Source organism: Xiphophorus maculatus, chromosome 14 (genome assembly GCF_002775205.1).
Source record: "Xiphophorus maculatus strain JP 163 A chromosome 14, X_maculatus-5.0-male, whole genome shotgun sequence".
NCBI lineage: Eukaryota > Metazoa > Chordata > Actinopteri > Cyprinodontiformes > Poeciliidae > Xiphophorus > Xiphophorus maculatus.
The window spans coordinates 25748292-25772427 of NC_036456.1; the positions used below are offsets into that span (position 1 = coordinate 25748292).

The 24136-nt window shown below is 39.5% G+C and overlaps 2 protein-coding genes across 3 annotated transcripts in view; both read right to left on the reverse strand.

Annotated features, from left to right (window-relative positions):
• Positions 1-812: 812 nt before the first annotated feature.
• Positions 813-15649, reverse strand: LOC102221519 (zinc finger protein 638-like). 2 transcript variants are annotated; one of them, XM_023345638.1, is made up of 18 exons: positions 15512-15649; positions 12573-14282; positions 10890-10951; positions 9731-9769; positions 8496-8759; positions 8027-8421; positions 7749-7936; positions 7521-7655; positions 7023-7121; positions 6904-6947; positions 6164-6762; positions 5874-6052; positions 5633-5701; positions 2946-5507; positions 2744-2849; positions 2216-2332; positions 1991-2112; positions 813-1890 (listed from the first exon to the last, which is right to left on the reverse strand). In XM_023345638.1, the coding sequence occupies exons 2-18, from the start codon at positions 14022-14024 to the stop codon at positions 1855-1857; spliced, it is 6468 nt and encodes a 2155-aa protein (XP_023201406.1). In that variant the 5' UTR covers positions 14025-14282; positions 15512-15649; the 3' UTR covers positions 813-1854. The 2 variants fall into 2 exon arrangements, with proteins under 2 accessions (XP_023201406.1, XP_023201407.1); XM_023345639.1 differs by lacking the exon at positions 15512-15649 and having other exon boundaries at positions 12573-14921.
• Positions 15650-16208: 559 nt separating this feature from the next.
• The window catches only part of LOC102221964 (titin-like), a 29675-nt gene continuing 21747 nt past the window's right edge, over positions 16209-24136 (reverse strand). The window contains exons 16-22 of the mRNA XM_023345727.1: positions 19437-24107; positions 19236-19344; positions 18396-18509; positions 18046-18318; positions 17317-17433; positions 17103-17224; positions 16209-17018 (exon numbers count right to left, since the gene is read on the reverse strand). Of these exons, the coding sequence (XP_023201495.1) occupies positions 16959-17018; positions 17103-17224; positions 17317-17433; positions 18046-18318; positions 18396-18509; positions 19236-19344; positions 19437-24107 (5466 nt within the window). The 3' untranslated portion in view covers positions 16209-16958. The remainder of the gene's footprint in view (positions 17019-17102; positions 17225-17316; positions 17434-18045; positions 18319-18395; positions 18510-19235; positions 19345-19436; positions 24108-24136) is intronic.

Sequence of the window (24136 nt, forward strand, 5' to 3'; positions counted from 1 at the left end):
GTGAGCATTTACATAATGATCCAGGAAGCTACTTTGCATGAGGAAATGTTCCACATGGGATTAGTGTTGAAAAATTCAAAGTGGAGAAATTGTATATTATAAAAATTTGGTAAACACAGAAGGGGAATCCCCAGACTTCCTGGCAAACCTGTAATGAATTATTCTCATGTAGTTTGATATGGTCAGTCAGGCTGGATGGGTTTGATAACAGCCATTTTTAAGTCTTTCGTGGGATGTTTTCTTAAATAATTATAATCTGCATTTGCCTACTCTTATACAACGCTCTGTACAAAACAATGAACAAGCTACTTTCACAGAAAAACATCCCTACAGAACAAACCTCCCATCTTTATGCTTTACAGTAGAAGCATAGTGAAGGTACAGTCAGAGTTTTGTGTAACACTAACAATCCCAATATTAGATTTTTGCACTAATGACTTCCTCCAGTCATTACAGTGACTTACAGTGATGAGCTAGTTCAGCAGTTTTCACTTTTTAATGATCAGTCGGCACTTAAATGTCATCATACGACAATAACTACTTCAATGTGCTTTCATAAAAACTGATAAAAACCAAAGGAATTATGACGAGACTAAACTTAAAACTATCTCAAGATCAAAACACTTGTCATTTATCAGGCAGGTTTTCATGAGTCATGAAAATTCATGTGAAAACATGGATGGGACCATAACTTTCTTAAAATAAACACAATTACATCAGACATTCACTGTCAAATATTAAAATTGTTTAAGTTCAGTACTGTTGTTCAGGCTTTCAACACATCATTCACAAAACTCCAAACTACATTTTTTCTTAGTTTTAAATTCTTTATTTTTGGGTTAAGTTATGAAACAAACTTCTCCATAAATTTATAGATGACATTTCTGGAATGAACAGGGTTTAAGTATAGAACCTCTGAAGAAACTAAAAGGAAATGAAGGAGATAAAAAAGGATGGAAAGAACAAGGGAAGGATTTTGGAAAAACAGGAGAGTTTGGACACAACCAGCTAGTAGCTAGCAGAAGCTACAAGCTACTACTCGCAGGTAGCGAGTAGTAGCATTTAGCTTCTAGTAATAGTTTCTAGTTTGAAGCTACTAGCTAGATGCAACTACTAGCTACTAGCTTGTTTGAAGCTAGTTGGTACTAGCTAGTAGTTACTAACTTCTAGTTCCAACTATTAGCTAGTAGGTTCCAGTTGGTACAGGCATCAAACAAGCACTGGATTCAAACAAGCTACTAGTTACTACTAGCTAGTAGCTGCTGTACCAATTAGTACAGAAGCCAGGAAAAGACAGAAAGGAGGAGATGTGGAGAAGGAGGCAGGAATGATGGACAGGAAATAGGATGCATAGAAGAAAGGAAAAAACAAGAAGATGACAATGGAAGAAAGAAAAGAAAAAAAATAGGGCACAGGGAGGGAAAGGAAGGAAAAAACATACAGCAGAACCAAAGACAAAACGACAGAGGAAGGAAGGTTGCAAAAAAGCAAATAAGGGAGTAAGGCAAGAAGAAGGAAAGACATTACATTTACAAAAAAATGGCTCAACAAGATTTATTATACAAAAACTTTTCCATACTTTCCCAGAACGGAAAGGAACTATGTTTGTTTCTTTTTTTCCCCACTTAAACTTTACAATATGTCTGTCAATGTTTGCATCTAAAACTAAAGAAAGCACGAAAAAATTAAAATCCAGAAGATTTAAGAAAAAGATTGAAAAAATGTTCTGACTGATGTCATCATGGTTCATGATGAACACATAAAATGGGTGAATGAAAGTCTCTGGTTTCACTTATAGAAAAATTAACTGCAGTTGTAAATTGATCAGTCGGAAGAAAGACTCTTGGACGTCGTTCATGAAGTTTTCAGTTTTAGCTTCTGGTAATGTTTCTGAGAGAGAAGAAAAAAGAAAATGGGAAACCAAAAATGAGCCAATAATTAGTTTTATAAGTCTTTTTTTAAATTTTTTTATTAAGGTGATTGTGCGTACCTGCAGGTTGTTGTAATGTTTCTGGCTGCTACAGTGGATTTTCTTGGCTGTGGTTTCATTGAAATAAAAAATGGAGCACAAGTTACAGAAAAATCCAGACTTGGGAACCACAAATTCCTCACCTGGAAACAAACAGCGGAAAAAAACATGACTATGAATTTCAATTGAATGAATTTCAATCTCTCTTTAGTTTTTATTTTTTCTTTAAATGTGTGAATTTCTCACCCATAGGATTGCTGGGATTAAATGGAGGCAGCTGGAAGTCCACAGGAACATTCGGAGACTGAGAACAGGATCGCTTTGCTTTGGGTTCAACAAACTCTTTCTCCCGTTTATCAACAACTGAAGAAGAATGAAAACTCATGAAAACATCTTACAACTTTTCCTCGTTCTGTAAGAATTCAAATTAACTACTTTGCAAATAAATCTGTGCTAAAGTCCTTCCCATTTCTTGATTTTTCTGATTTTAGACATAATGAATAAAGCAAATAAATGAAACACCACAACTAGAATATAAAAATCATAGTTCTACTTAACCGTTCTAAAATCTTGTGGCTGAAAAAGTCCATGAAGCCATTAATTCACTTTTATTTATTTTAATGTAAACCTATCAGTCACTGTTGAGAAAAGAAGCCAATACTCCCCACTTGTGATTTATGAAAACCAAAAACCAGTTTGTTTGTGTGGACTAATGGCCTGCAAAACTACCGTTTGAAAGACGCCATCATTGTTTATTAATTATAGAAAACAAACCTGTGTTGTCGTCATGTTTACGTTTAGAAGAGTTTGAAGTTTGTACGTTTTCCTCCTTATCTTCTTTCTCGTCAATTTTACCAGCTTCATCTGAAGTCGACAAATTCTAAAATGAAACATGGTGGATTAATGGAGCTTAAAGCAATCATCTGAGCTGTTTGTTTTTTTTTTGTTTACGGAATCAAAACTTTAATGTTTGTACCTGTGCCTGTAGACGGCCCACTGATTGCTCCTGAGTTCCCTGCTTTACCAGTCGATCCTCTTCTGCCTCATTAGGAGCAACAACCTCCTGAGTTTCTTCCTCTGTGATCTCTCTGTTGTAAGTCGCAGCATCCGACACGTCTTTCTCTCCTCTCTCAGGTAGAATCACTGATTCATCAGTAGCGGCTTCCATCTTCTCCATATCTTCCTCATGATTCTTTGTTTCATCGCTCGCCGTTCTCCCACTCACTCCATCCTCCTTCTCTGTGCTGAGGCTCAATAAAACATCTGTTGATGTTGCATTATTTGTCTTTGGTGACTCTTTCCTCTTCTCTTCTTTCTTAAAGTCTATTTTTGATGCACTCCTCTGTTTTTCTGCAGGTTGGTCCTCTTTAGCGACCCCTGTTTCATCATCCTCCCCTCCAGTAGCTTGCTGTGGATCTTTTATCTGTGAGGAAACTGTATTGTCATTTGTCTCACGTTCTTTCTGCAGACTGGATTCTACAGTCATGTTTTTTTCTTGATCTTGTTCTAGAGAATCTACAATCTGATAAACAGGCTCTTCTTTTTCTTCCACTGTTTTTTTACTAGTTTTACTGTCCCTCTTTGGTCTTCCTCTTCTTGGTTTCTGTGTAGTTGGTTGGTCATACTCAACATTGTCCAGTTCCTGATGAGTAGCGTCCGCCTCCCCAGTGTCACTCGTCTTTGTTGGTGCACTTTCCTTTAGAGGAACATCTTTATTTGGAGTTTTCTCACCATCTTTTTCCTTTGAATCTCTGACTGGTGTGTGTCGTCTTCTTGTGGGGATCTTGTCTTGCTTCGTTTTAGTATTTTGTTCAACTTTCTTTGCTGCGTTTTGTCTTCTTCCTCTAGTCGATCTCGTCACCACTGGTTTGTCACTGGGACTTTCCTTTTCCACAGAGTCTAAAACTGTGAACACGTCCTCCTCTTTGCGGTCAGATTTTTTAGGTTCTACAGGGGTTGATGTCTTCTCATCTTTTTTGTTTCCTCTTGGTGTCCGTCTCCTACTACAACTCCCTGTGGTTGAGGGCTCTTTAACAGAATCATCTTCAATAGAGTCTACAACTTCATAGACCATTTCCTCTAAATCTTTAAGACTCTCTTCCTCTTTTTCTGTCTTGCTGTCTTTTGTTCGTACTGGAGGCTTTGTTTTGTCCTGTTCCTTTGGTGATTGTTCATTTTCACCTTCAGAGGTTTTGCTTTTTGACTGACCTTGTCTAGTTGGTTTGAGATCTCTAGAGACGATTTTACTGTCTTTTGCTGCTTGTTCTGATTCCGTCTGAATTATTGTTGGTGGATCGTCCAATGAATCTATGACCTCGTAAGACTCTTCATCTGCAGGTTCATCATCTGCTTTAGACAGTAGGTCAGTGGAAACTACAAGTTTCTGGTCTTTCAAAGTGTCTTTGCTGCCATTGTGGTCTTCTTCATTAGAGGTTTGACCAACCTCTTTGGAGGTTTCACAGACTCTCTCTGATAAAAGGATGTCATCTTTTTGTTTTACACCACTGCTATTTGGAGTCTCATTGGTTTCTTCACTTGTCACTTGGTTTTTATCAGATGTATCTCTGACCGATGATCCGTCAGAAGTCTGGGCTTCTTTAGTCTCATCATTTTCAGAAACCTGCGTCATTGTGGGAACTTCTTCTTCATCATCAGCTGTAGCGGCCTGATCTTTAAGTGCACCGTCTTGCAGCTTGGTAGACTCATCTACTTCCATTTCCTGGCACTCATCTGATCGACCGTTGTCATTATCAGCTCCCTGCTGAATGACATGGTCTTGCTCAGATCCAGGTATTTGAATTTCAGTTCTTCTGTCTTGGTTCTCCTTGTTTTTCTGTTCATCAGATTTTTCATTGATTGAATCAAGGACTTGTTTATTCTCATCGTCCGTCTTCTCCTCTGTGCTTTTTCCATTTTTCTTACCCTTTGCTTGAGTTTTCTTCATCTCGTTGATAGATTCATCTTTTATTGCAGAACAGCTCTCTGCTGACACCTGGTGGTCAGACTTTGCCACTGCACCCTGTGCAGGTTTTACATCCTTTTTATGCACTGACTGAGTTTTTACAGATGATTTAGTGGCTGCCACCGGTGAACAGACACTTCCGCCCGAGGATGAGGGTTTTGATGACCTAACGGGACGCTTACTCTGGTTTGACTGAAATTTCTGACCAAAGGAAGGTGGAGTTTTCACAGACTTTGAAAGTGAGGAGGAACTTTTAGTTCCCTTGGCAGAAGTAGTTTTGGTTTGAGATTTCTTGAACTCATGAACGCTCTTTTGGTTGTTTGCTGATGAAGATGTCGATCGAGAGGATGAGTTGCCTTTTGAAAACTTAGATGAGGAAGAGGCTGACTTTGTTGACGTCTTTCTGGAAGCTGAACTCTGCTCGTCTTTTGTCTCTCTGGATGTTGGCTTAGATGAGGAAGGGTGAACTTCTACAACCATGTCTTCAACGTCTTCATTAATTTCATCAACTGTTACGAAATCTCCAGAGTAAAAGTCAAGCTCACCAAATTCTCCTAAAGAATTAATAGTTTTGTCCTGGGTGGAGATAAAATGTCAGTTAGACTTTAAGACTATTTATGTAAATTTTGTAATCAAAATGCAAGAAAGATATTGTTCTTATGTACAAAACAGACTAAAAAGGGGAGGGAAAAAAAACTTACATTTACTTTTGCATGCGGTGGGTTTTTCTGTTTTGCATCCTCAGGAGTTGTCATGCTTACAGTAGTGTTCTGCAAAACAAAAATAAAACTGTTAAAAAATAATTTTCCCTGATTAAAGAGCAACTTAACTGAGTTTAACAGCATCATAGTTAAGTTCTGAGTAAAAGTATTTATGAACCATCTTTAACACTTGATGGAAAATCAAGACTTATTTTGAAAGTATAAATAAAGCCACCATTACCTCTTTGTTCTTGCTTTCAGATGTGGCTCCTTTAGTCGGTCTGTTCTTGTTAATTGCTGTTGTTAAAGTCTTGAAGCTGTTATCATCCACATGGCGAAGTTCAGCAACATTTTTACCCGGATCACTGACAGGTGTTATGGTGGAGGATTCAGCAGAAGCTTTTGCTGGTGTTTGAAAAACTGTACAAAAAAAAAGGAGAAAATATTTTCAAGGACCCAACTGAGCCGTATCCATACAAAATGTTATAAAAAACCAAAGCAATTCTTTTGTTTTTTTTAGTAGAAACTAACCTCGCCATGCATCTGCCTTCCTTAGAGACCAATTTCGCTTTTGCCCAGCTTCAGTTTTGGTTTTCCAATATTCCACAGAACTGGAAGTCACTGTACTTTTCAGCTTCTCTGATAAAGTTTTTACAGATTTTGCTTCCGATTTCACAGATTTTTCTTCAGCTTTTGCAGATTTCTCTTCAGCTGTGACAGTGGTTTTTGGTTTAGAAGTTTTTCCTGCTACGGTTTTGTTAGGCTGCTTTCTGACCTTTGAGGCCTTAATCGGTGCAGATTTAACACCATCTCTCACGGGTTTTGAGTTCATCACCAGTTTTTTAGCCTTATGAGCAGGAGGTCTCTTTCTTGCAAGCTTGGATTTTGGAACCACTGAAGCCTCATTTTTCCCTCCAACCATCTTCCCAGTACTTTTTGCATTTGTACTGGATTTGCTGACAGTTTTAGAGACCTGCTTTATTGAGATGCCTTTTGCTTTGGAAACCAAGACTTTTGCTTTTGAGACAAATTTGCCTGCTGTGGTGTTTTTAGTTTTGGACGATGCGGGCTTTTTTACTTTCACAGTGACGTGGGATTTGGTAGTTCCAGAACTTGAGACACCAGATTTTCTGTGAAGAAGAAAGTCAGTAAAAAGAGGAAATAGAAATGAAGCACCTTGGCAAATTTTTTTAGTTCAAAACATCAAAATTTATTCTCATAACTGGCTTTTTTTAAGCATTTCAAACTGAGTATCCTGAGGCATAACTTACTTTTGTGGAGCTGTCTTCTGCAGAGACTTCTTCAAAGTGATGCCCTATAAATAAATAATACATTGTAAGTGAGCTGATGAAGGTGTAACATTAGTGTAGGTGTGGACAAAGTGAAGTACCAGTGGCTTGTCAACAAAGATGGGCAATCCATTCACAATGCACCTCGTCAAGCACTGCAGTTTCTTTGCGTCCTCTGCTTTCTCAAAAATCACACGCGCCTAGAGGAGAAAACGATAAAATAAAATTTTCATCCACCCCAAACTGGATGGATGTTCTGGTGTGGCCCAGTCAAAGCCCAGAACTCATAGGTAGAGACTGAGCTTGAACATAGCTCCATAGTGGAACTACAACCAAAAAAGGCATCTAATAAATACTGACTTCAGGGGAATTAATCTGTCATTTTAGGTTAAATATTTTTATTTAATTTTCATTTTGTAGAAATATGGTTTTACTTTGACATTGAGAAAGAATTTCTGTACATATTTTGTCAAAAATACTTATTTTGTTGATCCCAATTGATTTTTCAATGCAAAATTAAAAAACACATACTTTTTATAGGCAGAGTACAACAAAATAAGCAGATGTACAGTATGTAAACGAGGAAAGAAAATACATACCTTCTTTGTTAATCTGTACATAAGTAGAGATTTTACTTTGCCATATTTCTCCATGGATTCGACCATGTCGGTGTGTGAAAGAGAAGAAAAAACACCAGAAAACGTCACCATGCAGGGTGTCGTGGATCTACCAGGCTGAACCAGGAGAGGATGGATAAATAAAATAAATTAATAAACTGCTTAACAGATTTTTTTAAAAAGCGGCCATATTTGCTTAACGAAACCAACCGCAGGCTTTGTTGAAGAGCTTGTCCCGCTGGATGTGGCCTTGGATGATTTATGAGAAGAGGTCTTCTCTGTCTTTGAGGATGACGAGGCAGCGGAGGATTTTAAATTCACCAGCTCAGCCAGTAAAACGGGAGCCAGAGTTTTAACCATGGCCTCCAGGTCGGACTGTTTGGACAGAGACTGAACAGCTAGAAAACAAAGAGACATTTTGTCAATTAAAAGTAGGAGTTTACCAACTTCTTTAAATGCTAAAGATTAAAAATCTTTGATATGCAAACCTTTCTTTCCCAGGATCCTTTTAGCCAGTCTGTCGGCACTTATGGACCTCCTATGCTGAGATACTGATCTCTCGCCTGATGACTGCCTTTCATAGCTTCTCCTCGGTGACGAGCGTCTCTCGTCGCTTCTTCTTGGAGACGATCGGCACTCATAGCTTCTCCTCGGTGACGAGCGTCTCTCGTCGCTTCTTCTTGGAGACGATCGGCGCTCATAGCTTCTCCTCGGTGACGAGAGTCTCTCGTCGCTTCTCCTTGGAGACGATCGGCGCTCATAGCTTCTCCTCGGTGACAACCGCTCGGCTTCCCTCCTCCTGGGAGAGGATAGTCTGTCGTAACTTCTTGAACGTGAGCGGTAGTGTGACGAAGTTTGGCGATCATAAGAATCAGAGCGGGGCCTAAAAGAGGGAATTAAAACATTTTAATACCATAAAATTCTGTCTGTATCTTGTAAAGAAGTCTTTTTCCACACCTGTGAGTGTGTTTGGAGGTGTGCGGCGACCGTGATCTGCCACTCCGTCTCTCTCTTCTACTTTCAGAGCCATGATGATGGAGTGGACTCTGGGGTCTTGCAGGGCTAAATCTTTTGCCCTGTTTTTCCTTTCTGTCCTCTGACTGACGTCGGCGGTGAGGACTGAGCGAACGCGATACGTTCTCTTGAAATGATGTCTGTTGGCGGTTCTGCAAATTATGGCCAGGAGTTGTGTGTTCAGGATGAGAATGTAAAGCCGAAGCACTACAAAAAAAAAGAGATTAAAGTACAGTTAAAGCAAAACCTTAGAAACAGCACAATAAGACTCTGTCATAACTATTAGGGATTAAAATATATGAAAATAAATACTACCCTACCCTTTTGATTCAATAAAAATAAAACTACCACACTAAATTCTTTGCATAAGTGCAAAGAGTCTGCTGTTAAGTATCAGACAGTGTCAGCTGTGGCGGTAAAGTTGTAAAAGAGGGTCAGGATAATGAATGTATTGACAATTAAATCTTTCCTAAGGATAATATTAACCTCTTAAGATCAAAGTATTGTGGCCCAAACTTTGGTTTATTGACATCCGAAAACAATTTCTCTTCAAACATAATTAATTCTTTCTCCTGACAGACGTATGGATGAATTTCATCCACAGTGAGTCTTCTGGACAATCACTTACCTGATGATAGAATGATTTCAATAATTCATGTCCACAAATGCCAACAAAGTATGAAATAAGTAAAATCTACCTTGATAACAAACTTGAGGACTCACTCTGGATAAAACAGATTCGTTTGATCCGTTATGAGAAATGTAACTACTTTTGTTATTTTTTCAGATGTTAAAAACTCTAGGTTTTGACTAAATCAATGTTAAGATGTCAACATGAAAGTTATGACAGCTTCCTTTGCCGTTTCATGTAAACGATGTTGGGTTTTTTTGTTCAATTGGTATAAGCTGCTTGTTTATTATACTTTTGTTGAATTATTTTTTATTTTGACATTAAATATAAACACACCAAAGTTTTGATTGTTGAAAAAAAAATGTTCTTGCCACAAATAAAGTTTGGATAAAAGGTCTTTCCAATCCAAGCTATTAGTCAATCTCTTTCCCTTCACTCCCCCTCCAGCAACACAAACTGCAACATGCAAATATACACCAATATTAATGCATCATGAATCCCTATTGCAATAACTATTAATGCAATCCAGCTGAAAGGCCAGAGTTACCTCAAAAACTCTGGAGTCCTCCCGTCCCACTCAGGGTATCTGTGGAAAATCAAACATACCAATTAAAATCAAAACTTCTGGGATTTGTTTGTGGACAATAACAGGAAAAAAACAGCCCTGCAGAATAACAATGGATGTGATCCAAGGTATAATATCACGCTTCAGATCGAGTCATTTTTAAAATGGAACATGAGACTGGAACACTACTGGCTGGAGTTTGCACACCAGTCCAGGAGCTATATGCATTGCACAACAATGCATTTTCCTTGACACTGACTGGCTGTTGACCTTAAAAGTGGATAAGAGAGAGAGTAGATGTTGATTTTCTGCAGTAGTGCCAAGATGGCTTCCTCTATATTACTGCATAATAGAGTATTTTTGGTGATTGATTTGGCAGTTATAAGCAATTTTAGATAAGATCTCATGTACAGTATTTGCAGATTTTAGCTATTCACATGTGGCTGTGGTCCCTAACCAAAACAAATATCAGGAGTCCACTGTTCTTGTTCTTGATGTGTCTGTTTTGAAGTTATACCCTCAGTGGTGTATCAACATTTTGATACACCATGCAATTAAGTTGTGAAATTCTTAGACAACTTTTATGTGTACACTTTGCAAAACATAATCAGGCTACAATGCATTGTTCTAAAAAGTTTGGTTTTCCCAATGTAGTGTTTTACCACCCTGTAAGAAGATGTTTACAGTAAAACAGAGACTGTACTGGCTGCTGCAGGTCCGGTCTGCCTGCATTATTTGATCTGGTCAGAGAGGAGAGCTTGAATATTTCCAGGACAAAAAATGCTAGTCAATACATTTTAAAACACTCAAATTAAAAGACTCACGTTTATGACGGAGAATAATTTTTTTACATAATGTTCTCACTGGATGATAAACCAGAACACTGAAATATTTTAGAAGCCAAATTATTGACTTGTAAGACCAAGCAAACATGCTAATGTTTGGCTAGCACTTTCAGCAAAAACATCAATAGTAAGACATGAGTTATGTCAACTCAGACATAGCCTGAAAGACAAAGTATCATCCAAACATTATAGTAGGGTTCTTGACCCAGTTGATCCTGTCTTACAACACCCAAAATGTTCATTGTGGAGAGTGTCTAGCCAGACACACAAAAATAAATTAAAAAGATAAGACTAACCTCTCCCTTAGGAGTGTGGTGTTCCCACGATGAAGGACAGTATTCTGGTGGGAGAGCCAGTCCTAATCACAACAAAAAATGTTTTAAACACCATACTTGTTAGCATATCCTAAAGCAGTTTTTCTCAATTCCACGCATCAGTGATCACTGCGCTGAATATTTTAGATGTGCCACCTGATTCGAGTGATTGCATGACCTCCTCTACATGCCATCAAGTCCTGTTTATCACCCACTTATTCAAGTCAGGTGTGTGGCACAAGGTTAATACCTAAAACATGCAGGTCAGTAGTCCTTGACAACCAGAAATGAGAAGTACTGCCCTAAAGTAAGTCAGTGAAAGCTTTAAAAAGAAATGTTTACAAATCTCTGAAATCTCAAATGTACAATGAACTAAACAGCTATTTGCAATAAAAGAAAAAGAAATGCTAGCAAAATTCTGAAGGACCCGTACCTTATAAAACCCAAACTTATTCATATTACATTTGATCTTGAATGCAACAATTTACAAATCTTGGTTATAATAACCAATGTCTTCAACATTTTCACAAAGTAAGCAAAAGCTTGATAGACTCCTTATGGGGCTTGGGGAACTCCAGTGTCCATCTCTTTGGTCTTCATCAGACTTTGAGGTTCCTGAAGGGTCATCTGGAAGGTGGTCCGCATCATGTCAGGATAAAAACACTCCAGGAGGGGCAATTGTAGCTGAAGAAAGAGATGGTTGTGGACCAGAAGGTGGGAGACCATTCCATCCATTGTCCATAGCCATTGACCCTTCAATGGTGGTGAGTACCTCTCTCCAACAGACATCGGGTGAGAGGCTATGTAAACCCATGACAGGTCACATGTCGATCGCAGGGTAACGCAGAGATACACTGGAAAAACATACATGCACACACTCATAACTAAAGGCAATTTAGAGAGACCAATTAACCTCAGCAACGTTTTGGACTGGGAAACCAGAGTACCTGGAGAGAACGCACACATGCACAGGGAAAACATGCAGGAAGACCCGAGGCCGGGATTTAAACACAGGGCTTTCTTGCTGCAAGGCTCAGCAATGTTTATATTTAAAAAATACAAACTTTAAATGAAACAGAAAGTTCTGTTTTAAAAAATATGTCTTAACTCCGACATCAGGAGTTATAAATGGTTCCAAAGAAAATGTATCCTCTTTCCTCCTTCAGCAATAAACTCAAACACCTTGTCAAGTCCCAATGATCTGTCGGCTATTCCAGATTGTTTTTGTTCATGTCCATAAAGACACTCGTTTCCATTTTCGTCAACTGAATCACAGCTTGGTTCCACATCCTTTCATATGCAGTTATAAAACAACTATGGCGAATCTAGTAACATCCATGTTATCCAAAATAAATCTCTATAGGTCCAATTAAAAAGGGGTTTTCTGATGAATGTCAGTCCATCAAATTACTTCAAAATAGCAAAATTCTACTACTATGAATTACAAAATAGTTCAGAATCATCAAAGGTAGAAACATTTTGGTACACAACCCTAAGTTTTGAAAGCATGATTGTTAGCAGTCTAGGCTAAACAATAACCTACGCCTTTCCTTAAAATAAGCTTCTCATTTTGTCAAATAAAAAAAAAAAATTATCAGGAATATGTCCAACACATACCAACCATATCCTACTTGCTACAGGAGAAATCTGCAACCATCCACTCACCTTCAAATTGGTACATTGTTTAATACAAAGAGAACAGGTATGAGGAAATAGTCTTGGAGTTGCTGTAGAGCAGTCTTCCATCAGGGTTAGCGGCGGCAGATGGTTTGGCGGCCCAGCACGAGTCATGGCATCCATCTTGCTTGGCCCTCGATTAGGTGGAGCAGGACGCATGTGTTGTAGAAGTGGTGGTGGCTTTGTCGCAGGAAGATTTTTAGGCTGTCGACGTCCCTGGTGCATCTGGAGCTGCTTCTTCGGTCCACCCTTGGTTTCATTCTTCATCTCCAGATCAGGAGCTTTTGAGGCTTGCCCTGTAGATCTGCGCTGATCGTCATCATGACTCTGGACACTGCTGCCAATAAGCACGAGCCCAGGGCGCCCAGGATGAACTCCACGGATCAAACTCAAGGGTGGTTTGGACACCTGGGTTTCAGAGGCTGCCTGGTGAGCTGGTTCTGGGTTCTTCGATGGAACTTCAGACATGAGTTGTCTTAAATCAGTATCCTTGTTCAGTTGTCTAAAAGAGGACAACTCTGATTTTGAGGAATGTCCATAGTCAATCACTTTGCTTTGATTGACAACCGTCAAAGTTACTTGATCTGGATCCAACACTGGCCCTCTGGGGTCCATTTCACCCATACTCCTCATGGGTTGAGCTTCACCGTAGGATGTTGAGTGAACTGAAGTTGGCGCTCTCTTCTCCTTCTCCAGTCGGATTTGCCTTAAGATGAAAGGCAGGTTGTCGGGGGTGATCTGATATTTGTGGTATGACGTTAGGTGGTGCAGGTCTTCCTTCAAAAGCCCAAACTGCTGGAGGATGTCCACAGCCGATTCTGAAGTGTACGCAGATTTAATGGTCTCCTGAGGAGGTGCCGATTTGTCAGACATAGAAGTGTCATAATTACCCAAACCAGCAAATGTCTGCTTCCCACCTTCACCACTGCCTAGAAAGCTGGGTGAAGCAGAAGGATACATTTTTGACGACTCTTCCACCGAGGCCCAGTTCAATGAGGTGCTGCCTCTATCAACAGTGAAGGGTCTGTTCACTTGAGCAGCAGGAGGTGGCAAATATAATTGCATCCCGGTGTTTGTGGATGGAAACGTGTCTCTTTGAACATTGATAAATTGTGTGTTTCGGCTTGCAGAATTTTGCATATCCTCCTCCCTGGCTCTGCTGATGTTCAAGTCCAAACGTTGGCCTATGTCCTTCTCTATTGGTACCATACTTCTCTCAGGTCTGTAGGTTATTGGTAAACTCAGAAGGGACGGTATAGGTCCTCCAGATGGTCCACAGTTGATGGCAGTAGATCCAGAAGAGCCAAAATTGGAACCAGCGCCAGGGTGAGGTGGTGGCCTCTGAGGGTTCATCTCAATTTGTCCACCAGAGTGTACATATTGTCCTTGGGGACGCATCCTCTTACCAGGGTTGATAGGATTATACATGGGATGAGACATGGTGTCTTCAGAAGGTTCAGGAGACCGATGCCCACAGCAGTCGGCGAAGGTGGTTTTGTGGGTAAGTCCGCAGCAGGTGCGTTGGGAGTTTGTCGTTCAGGTCACAGGACAGCCACGGACCAGGAGGACATTGTTCATAGATCTAGTTGACCCAACTGGAAAGATGAAGCCTGCCCTCTGGGCAGTGGCAAGCTCCCGGGAAGCCCGCCAACATGGGGGGCTTCTTCGGTGCCCAGGAGCACAACACAGGCTGCAATTCTATAAAAGCAAAGAAAAGCTGAAAAGTTTAAAGAAACAGAGATTGGGGTTAGCGACTGGGGCTATACTTTAGCTTGGTGGATGAATGAAATCCAAGAATTAGAGGTTCCCTGCCTATTAGCCAACTCTTCTCACATAAGTGAGAAAGAATAGAAGACCAATGTTTCCACTATTTAAGAATGAATGGAGGAAACATTGTCACTGGAATTAATACAGCCCTAGAATTTGTTTGTTTTGATTTTGTTGTATTTGATAAGCAACTAAGAAAGTCTTTTAGCCACCACAGGTTTGTCATTTTAGATGGCTGTATCTGTTGGAACCTTCTGGTTTACTACAACTGGCCATAATTTTTATAATACAATCAGTTTTAAGAGAATAAAATTATATTTGTCTTGACAAGTCCTAAAACTCAAATAATCTGTAACAGAGCTTCCTGACTAGTAATAAGTCTAATAAAGACCTGGAACCTAGAGCAGAAAGGTTGCATTTTAAAATATGTTAATCTCAACAAACATGGATAAAGCATTTGCCTCTCCCTTTCTAATGGCACATTTCTGAATTAATGTGAAGTAAAAAAAATACAATGCATAATTGTGTCTGATTTTCAATATTTTGTTATTTTATTTATTTCAGACAACAGAAAGGGGGGGCGGAGGGGACAGTACTCCGATGTTGTTACATAACCGGTAAAATCTGGTTTAGGATTTTCAAAATAAAAGATCCGGAAGTAGTTCATTATTTCTTGCGCGGCCCGGACCACTGAGTTAGATGATTCTTCGGGTGGGAAAATCCCACCGGAAAAATCCCGTATAAACTGTTTCACAGCTCCATCCAAACAGCCTTCATGACAGTAGGGAGTTGTTACAGAGCTGCTCGGCAAACGGGGGGAAGGAAACCGAGCTATAATGGGGCTGTGCTAGCGCCATTTGACCTGGAAAACCATATGCAGCATAAACAATTCTCAAGCAAACATTAAAATCACAGAATATAGTAAAACAAATATTAAATAATCATTGAGACGCATCCTTAAATATGTTATATCGCTATAACACCTCATTTTTCATTCGGCTTCGTCAGCAGTCGATAAATGTTACAGATTAATTTTATATTAAGCAACGTTGATGCTAATATTTCCCTCGGCTACATGGGAGCACAAACGGTCAAAATGAAACCCGAAAGCAGCGACTTCTCATCATTCTGCATTTTTTACATTCACTTCAGTTACATACCACTCGGTAAAAGTGTGGTAAAAGTCCACTTATCACAACTCAAACAGCTCCACGGGTCGATCAAAGATTTATTTTTAGCCTCCTCCATTCACGACTTTCGTTCCTAGCATCGGTGAACGGATATGACCTTTAGGTGTTTCCGGTTTGAGAAACTTCAGTGTAAAAGCATGAAAGCGAAGAACCAGAGAAGGGGTCCGCACCATTTTCACGACGGCGTATGCCGGAAAAATCACCTTTACAATCACAACATACATTTTAGCCCCAAGAACAAACTAAAACTTTAGAATTTTACATGACTTATACATATAAGCTATAGAAAATTCGTCATTTAGTGCCTTAAGACGAAAAGCATTTTAAACATGCACCTAATGACAATAAAGGAACTCAATGCAATTATTCCAATAAAAAAACTATTTTGCATTTGTTTTAAAACTAAGCTTAAAAATGATATTTAAAAACCATAAGTGACTATCATTTTTCATTTAAAAGCAATACTGGATTTAGAAATTCAGATCAAATTCTTAAAGTCAGATATTACTCTTAAGTTTTGATTAAGGCCTTTAAGGCGAAAAACAGAAGTTCAATTTTAATATGAACAAGAAAAAAAAATTCAGGTTAAAAAGTGGCAAAAAAAAAAAAGTAGTAAGACATAAAGAAAAATGGCTCATATGTGTGGCACATACACCAAAAAACCCAGTGATGTTTTAATTCGTTTTTAATCATCTCAGTCATCAGTAAAGTCACAACAGAAAAGGATTCAAAATGACAAACAACCTTTAATCACTCACACAGTTCAAAATTAACTTTCAAATCAGATAATTACACTTTATGAATTTGTTTACATGTGACAATGCGTTTTTATTGTATTTTTAAATAAATGTAAAGAAATGAAACAACCTATTGGACCCTTGTTTAAAGAGAAAAGTCACAACATAAACAAAAGCTGAGTCTCATAACTGCCAAACTAAATGCAGAACAGGAGCTTCCATTAGCCAGGTACTGTTAGTAAGTCATGCTTAAATAAAACTGAACTCAACTTTGCATGAAACTGATGCACTATGCTGTGACACTGATTGACAAATTCCTGTGCAAAAGTTGATGTAACGTAACCTTTTGATTTGTAGAATAAATCTATCATTTGAACAGTCCACATTAGTAAACAGTATTTCATTTACTGCCTGTTTATCTCAAAATTTACTGAGTCGGCAATAACTGTTAGTTATTTTTCTTCCTAATTAAGTTAGGAGCAAACTACTCCAAAATATGTATATTTGCCACTCTTAGCTGTGGAATACATAACTTATGTATAAAGAAGGTACAAGAAACTCATGAAATACCGAAAGATTTAAGAAAAAAAAGATAAAGAACCTAAAAGTTACAGCTCAGACCATCATGGGTGCTGGAAAGCTTTGGTGGTTTCTCATGTTCCAGGAAAATAATCTGCAGTTTAAGCTGATCCGTCCGAGAGCGAGCCTTGGACATTTTGTTGAAGTCTCTGGTAATAGTTCTGAGAAAGAGGAATGGAAGACAATGAAAGACCAGGATTGAGTAAAGGTTTTGTGTTATAAACTTTGAGCCTGTTTGTGCGTACCTTCAGGTTGTCGTAGTGCTCCTGGCTGCTGCAGTGGATTTCCTTGGCCGTATCCTCGTTTAAGTAAAAAACAGAACACAAACTGCAGAAAAACCCAGACGTGGGATTCACAAATTCCTTACCTGGGCGGGAAAAGGAAGAAAACAGGAAATGATTCCCTTCCATTTTGCATCTATTTTTCTTGTTTTGGTATTTTAATGTGTGTGTTTCTCACCCAGAGGATTTTTGGGATTAAACGGCGGCAGCTGGAGGCTCACAGAGACACTCGGAGGCTGAGAGCGAGATCGTTTTGCTTCGGGTCCAGTCGGCTCCTGCTTCCGTTTATCCACAACTAACAGAACAAAGATCATGAATACAGGGTGAAGTCTTCCCCACTTATTTTACCTCAGATTTCAAATTTAAGCAGTAAAACCTGTTTTACAATTTGGAAACAGTTGAAACTGTACACCAACTGGCCTAGGTTAAAATATTAAAAAATATATTTTTGCTGGCAATATGACAGGTAGGCCGTAACTACACATTCATATTGGCTTTTCTACAAACCTGTTGAAGCTGCTCACAATTATTTTTTAAAGTATTCTATCGTAAATACATGCATGGTGGTTCATTGCAAGGTTGCATTAATTTGCTGTGAAGCAAACTGTAATTAATCGCAATTTATTGCATTTTAATCAAAAGACATATATAATTGACAGAATAAGCAATATTTTCAATAAATTATTAAATAAATAGACATATGAGCTCAACAATAAAGACATTTATTGCTTGTAATCTATTATTTAGATGATTCAACCATTAGACTGGTGCAAAGTGCTAATATACACATTTGATTTTCAGGTGTTTCAACAACCCCTGATATTCATGGATCTTTGAAAAAATCCTTCTTTAGAAATGCGGCTTTTGGGACATCAGCCCGTTTCGTGGCGTTTAACATGTTATGTACCTTCAACACCGGTCCTTCTGTGCTCTCGTCTCTCTGCTTCCTCAAATCCCAATTTCAGTCCATCTTTAGGCAGAGGTTGATGTTCGGTAGAAGCAGCTTCGGTGTTCTTCCCCTCCTCTATCCTCTGGGTCTCACACTGAAAGTCACCTGATGGACCAGATGTGTTCAGAGTCGAGGAAGAATCCAGTGAAGCAGAGGGGAGGGATTTATTTTCTTCCTCTTCTTGTCTATGTTTTTCTTCCTTCACTGTTTTGCCTCTGGCAGATTTTCTCACTGTAAAAGGAAATTAGTAAATTGAGTTTAAAGCTTTACTGTCTGATTGAAGCTTTAAACAGTTGTGTTTGTGTTACCAGGAGTCAGTCGGCTTCTCTTCCTGGGTCGACCTCTTCTTGTTACTGCCTCCTTTTCCTCCTCTTCCTCAATCTCTCCCACCTCATCAACAGTGACAAAGTTCCCACCTTCCTCTAAAACAAAAGATTAAACCATTTCATACTCGTATTCAAAATATTCTTTTCAAAACTGAGTTTTAGATTAAGAACAGAGTTATGCAAAACAGAAAACATTAAAAATGTTAAACACAATATAGACTTATAAAAATAAATGTTTCAATATGCTCCACAGGTAAAAATGTATGCCACCAGTTGTACCTAAAGTTGTACCACTTTGAGGCAATTAGGCCAAAACTATTTCTATTGAGAGATTTATTTCCACTACAGTAGAATAAACTGGAGTCTATAAAACAAAATAAATCTTAGGGTGTTTTCACGCTCAATAGTTTGGTAGACTCGGTTCGATTCGGGACTAAAATTGCAACATTTGTTACATTTTGAACTGGTGCGGTTCGCTTTCACACGGCACTGTGACAAACAAACAAAATCCTTTGAGCGCCTTGTTTTCCTCCTCGCCTGTGAGGGCGCTGGACCAAGAACCACTGAATGAAACGACACAAGGAAAATGTTTCTGTGGCTAAGGTCCAGCAGTGAACGCCAGGACGCTTGTTTTACCAGGCAGAATTAGTGGTTTAATAAGTTAACGTCAGCCTCAGTTCAGGATTTTCAGCATAATGAAGCTGGTTACTCTTTACCTAGACCTGTTGCCATGGTTACTTGTGCAGGAAATCTAACCCTCTCGATATGAGATTAAACCAAAAAGATTGATGGCAAAGTCTTCGAAGGACATTTGTCACAAACCTGTGATGTCATCAAGTTTATGTTTAGAAGAGCTTGAAGGTTCTTTTGGATGATTATCGTCATCTTTGTTGTCCTCAATCTGGGTGGTTTCTGTCGAAGTTGGCAAGGTCTAAAAGGAGGCAAACAAGCCAGTGAGATTCATGATGTCATCTGTGACATAATATTCGATTCAAACAAGCTATAGTTGGATCTCAACCATACCTCTGACTTTAGAGAGTCCTTGAATTGGCTCTCCAGACTCTGAGGCGGGGCTTCAAGCTGTCCTTCCTCTTCCTCAACAATCTCATCCAATGTAACGAGATCCTGCAGTTCTCCCTCTGCGAGTTCCACTTTCCATGTTGGAGTCTCTGTCACAGCTTCCTCTCCGACTTCATCTTCTCCCACCTCATCAAGGGTCACCAGATCCTGGGCGTCTACTTCCACCTTTTCGAAATCTTCTTGACTCGTCTTCTCTGGTTCCCATGTTGATTTCCTACTCCCTCCTCTGCTGCCGCTTCGACTCCTTCGCTCCATAGCTTCTCTTTCCCTGGACATTTTATCCTTACGGTCATCTTCTCTTTTCTTAGCAGCAGCTTGCCTTTTCTTCAGTTCTTCTTCCTCAGCCGCGTCATCAGGATAATCTTCCTCATCTTCGCTCACCTGATCCAGGTTCACAAGAATATTTTCAGTTGCTTCTGTGTCCTTGCTCTTCGGTGATGTTGGTATATTCTTCTCTGATGCACCAAGGTGATTATTTGGCTGATTTAAAGACTCGTCTTCCCCTACAACATCTGCTTTCAATGTACTCTCCTTCCCCTCTGTATCAGAGCCTTTAGCAGATGGATCCTCTTTATCCTCCAATGTTTTACCAGCTAACGGAGTCTCCTCTCTACCTGCTTGTTCAGATGGTTCTACAGTTGAGGGGCTGGACAGTACATGGTCAGTACTTGCTACCATATCTCCTGTAGTCTCACTCCCCTCCTGCATGGCTGTTTCTGTCATCGTCTCTTCTTGAACTTGATCTTCTTCCAGCGAATCTACAATTTGATAAATTGTCCCTCCTTCCTCCTCATTTAATAGTGACCTAATTATTTCCTTCGTTATGTCATCATCTGCAAAAGCGCTTGATGTTTTTGTGCATTCAGACTGGTCTACAGGAGCTGGGTCACCAACCACCTCATCCTCAACAGAGTCAAGAATCTGATATGTTGCTTCTTCTTCATCATCATCGTTTCTGGGCAAGTCAACCTTCAGATATTCTGTTTGTTTTTCACTTATTTTATTGTCTTTCTTTGGTCTTCCCCTCCTTGATGCTTGTGTTGCTGGCCTAACAACCTCTTCAACAGCATCCAATACTTCATAAGTAGCCTCCTCCCCACCAAAGTCCCTCGTATCACTCTTCTTAGTTGGTGTACTTTCTATTAGAGGAACACAAACATCTGGTTTTGGAGTTTTCTCTCCGTCATTTTCCTGGGAATCTCTGGCAGGTGTGCGTCGTCTTTTTGTGAGGTTCTTGTCTTCCTTTGTTTTGGTAAACAAATCGGTGTTGGCATTTGCAGTCATTTCAACATTTGTCTCACTTTCCGTCTGCAGACTGGCTTCTTCCATCATGTTTTTTTCTTGATCTTCTTCTAGAGAATCTACAATCTGATAAACAGGTTCTTCATCTTCCTCAGTTTGCTTTTTACTTGTTTTATTGTCCTTCTTTGGTCTTCCTCTTCTTGGTTTCTGTGTTGTTGGTTGGCCATCCTCAGCAGCATCCAATTCTTCACAAGTATTGTCCTCATCTCCAGTACTTGTTACAGCATCATCACTCTTCTTGGTTGGTGTACTTTCCTTTAGAGGAACTGTGTATTTTTCCTGAGAATTTCTGGCTGGTGTGCATTGTCCTCTTGTGAGGATCTTGTCTTCTTTCATTTTGGAAAACAAAACTGTGTTGACATCTTCAGTCATTTCAACTTTTGCCTCAGTTTCCTCTATATGAATGGGAGCTACCATCATGGTTTTGTCTTGATTACCTTCTAGTGTATCTACAATCTGATAAACGGTCTCTTCGTCCTCAGTTAGTTTTTTACTGGTTTTATTATTCTTCTTTGGTCTTCCTCTTCCTGGTTTCTGGGTTGCTGGTTGGCCATCCTCAACAGCATCCAGTTCTTCAATAATAGTGTCTTCCTCCACAGTGTTTACTACAGGAGCATTACTCGCCTGTGTTGGTGTACTTTCCTTTAGAGGAACTACGTCTTTTTCATGAGAATCTCTGGTTGGTGTGCATTTTCTTCTTGTGAGGGCTTTGTCTTCACCCAATTTGGTAAACAAAACTGTGTTGAAATCTGCAGTCATTTCAATGTTTGGCTTACTGTCTTCATGAAGACTCGATTCTACCGTCATGGTATTTTCTTGATCTTCTTCGAGAGAATCTACAATCTGATAAACAGGCTCTTCTTCTTCCTCAGTTTGTTTTTTACTTGTTTTATTGTCCTTCTTTGGTCTTCCTCTTTTTGATTTCTGTGTTGTTGGTTGGCCTTCCTTAACAACAATCAATTGCTTACAAGTATCGTCCACTTCACATGTGCTTTTTACAGCAGTGTCGATCTTCTTTGTTTGTGCACATTCCTTTAGATGAACTCTGTCTTTTTCCTGTGCATCTCTGGCTGGTGTGTGTCTCCTTGTCGGGGACTTGTCTTCTTTCACTTTGATAAGTGAAACAATGTTGACATCTGCAGTCATTTCAACGTTTGTCTCACTTTTTTCCTGAAGACTGGATGTCACAGTCATGGTATTTTCTTGATCTTCTTCAAGAGAATCTACAATCTGATAAACAGGCTCTTCTTCCTCACTTTGTTTTTGACTTGTTTTATTGTCCTTTGATCTTCCTCTTCTTGGTTTCTGTGTAGTTGGTTGGTCATACTCAACAGCATCCAATTCCATACAGATAGTGTCTTCATCACCAGTGCTTGGTACACCAGAGTCACTCTTCGTTAGTGCACTTTCCTTTAGAGGAACATCTATTTTTGGAGTTTTCTCTTTTTCTTTTTCCTTAGAATCTCTGACTGGTGTGCATCTTCTTCTTGTGGGGGTTTTATCTTCTTTTGTTTTAGTATTTTGTTCAACTTTCTTTGCTATGTTTTGTCTTCTTCCTCTAGTCGATCTCGTCACCACTTGTTTGTCATTGGGACTTTCTTCTTCCACAGAGTCTAAAACTGTGAACACATCCTCTTCTTCGTCATCAGATTTTTTAGTGTCTTCTACCGGGGTTGATGTCTTCTCATCTTTTTTGTTTCCTCTTGGTGTTCGTCTGCTACTACATCTCCCTGTGGTTGAGGGCTCTTTAACAGACTCGTCTTCAATGGAGTCCACAACTTCATAGACCATTTCCTCAAAATCCTCGAGACTCTTTTCTTTTTCCGTCTTGCTGTCCTTTGTTCGTGCCACATATGTTCTTGTTTTGTCCTGTTTCTTTAGTGAATTTTCTTTCTCTTCACTTTTAAATATTCGGCTCCTTGAACATCCTTTTCTGGTCGGTTTATCATCTCCAGAGGTGGTTGCGCTTTCTTTCCTTCTTTGTTCCTTCTTCTCCATTTCTGATTCCGCCTCAGTTGTTGCTGGTTGATCGTCCAATGAATCTATGACCTCATAACCCTCTTCATTTGTGGGTTCATCATCTGCTTTAGACAGAAGGTCAGTGGGAAATACAAGTTTTTGGTCTTTCAAAGTGTCAAAGTGTCTGCTGTCATTTTGGTCTTCTTCATTAGAGGTCTGACCAACCTCTCTGGAGGTTTCACAGACTCTCTCGGATGAACGAACGTCATTATTTTGTTTTACGCTACTGCTATTTGGAGTCCGGTTGGTTTCTTCATCATAGGTTGTTGCAGCCTGATGTTTAAGTGTGCAGTCCTGCAGCTTGGTGGACTCATCTACTTCCATTTCCTGGCATCCATCTGATGGACTATTGTCATTATCAGCTCCTTGATGAATGAGCTGGTCTTGCTCAGGTCCAGATAATTGCATTTCAGTTCTTCTGTCTTGATTGTCATCCTTGTTTTTCTGTTCATCAGATTTTTCATTGAAGGAATCAAGAATTCGTTTATTCTCATTATAGCCTCTTTTTTCCTCAGTGCTTTCGCCATCCATGTCTTTTTTCTTCTCCTTCACTTCGTTTTTCTTCATCTCTTTCACATTTTTAAAATCTGTCTTCAGATTCTGGATCTGTGAGCTCTGTCCCTCTGTGAGTTGAATCTTCGATGTTTTTATCCTCAACTCTGACTCAACAGTATTTGCAGAACAGCTCTCTGCTGACACATGGTGGTCAGACTTTGCCACTGCAATCTCTTTAGGTTTTACATCCCTTTCACCCACCTGCTGTGTTCCTACAGATGATTTGATGACTGCTGCAAATGAACGAGTACTTCGAACAGAGTATGATGTTTCTGAAGACCTAACAGGAGGCTTACTCTTGTTTGACTGAGATTTATGAGCATAGGAGAGTGGAGTTTTTAAAGAATTAGAAGGGGGGGAGGAACTTTTACTTTTAGCGCCACTAACAAATGAGGGTTTGGTTTCAAATTTGGGAGGTTCAGAGAAAAGTTTCTGCTTGTTTTTGGACTCGGACATGGAACTTAAAGAGTCACTGCCTTTTTCAGACTTGGAGGAGGAAGAAGTTGAGCTTTTGCAGGCTTTTGAAGACCTTGTTGAGGTCTTACTGGCAGCAGAGGACACATCTGGGCTCAGCCTTTCTGTTGTATCTCTGGATATCGACTCTAATGAAACAGAGGTGTCTTCAACCAGTGTGTCATCCATTTCTTCACTAATCTCATCAACAGTCACAAAGTCTCCAAAGTTAAAGTCAAACTCATCAAAAGGATCTGAGTAATTGTCCTCCTCTTTGCTTTCATCCTGGGTGGAGAAGAAATGACAGTAACGAT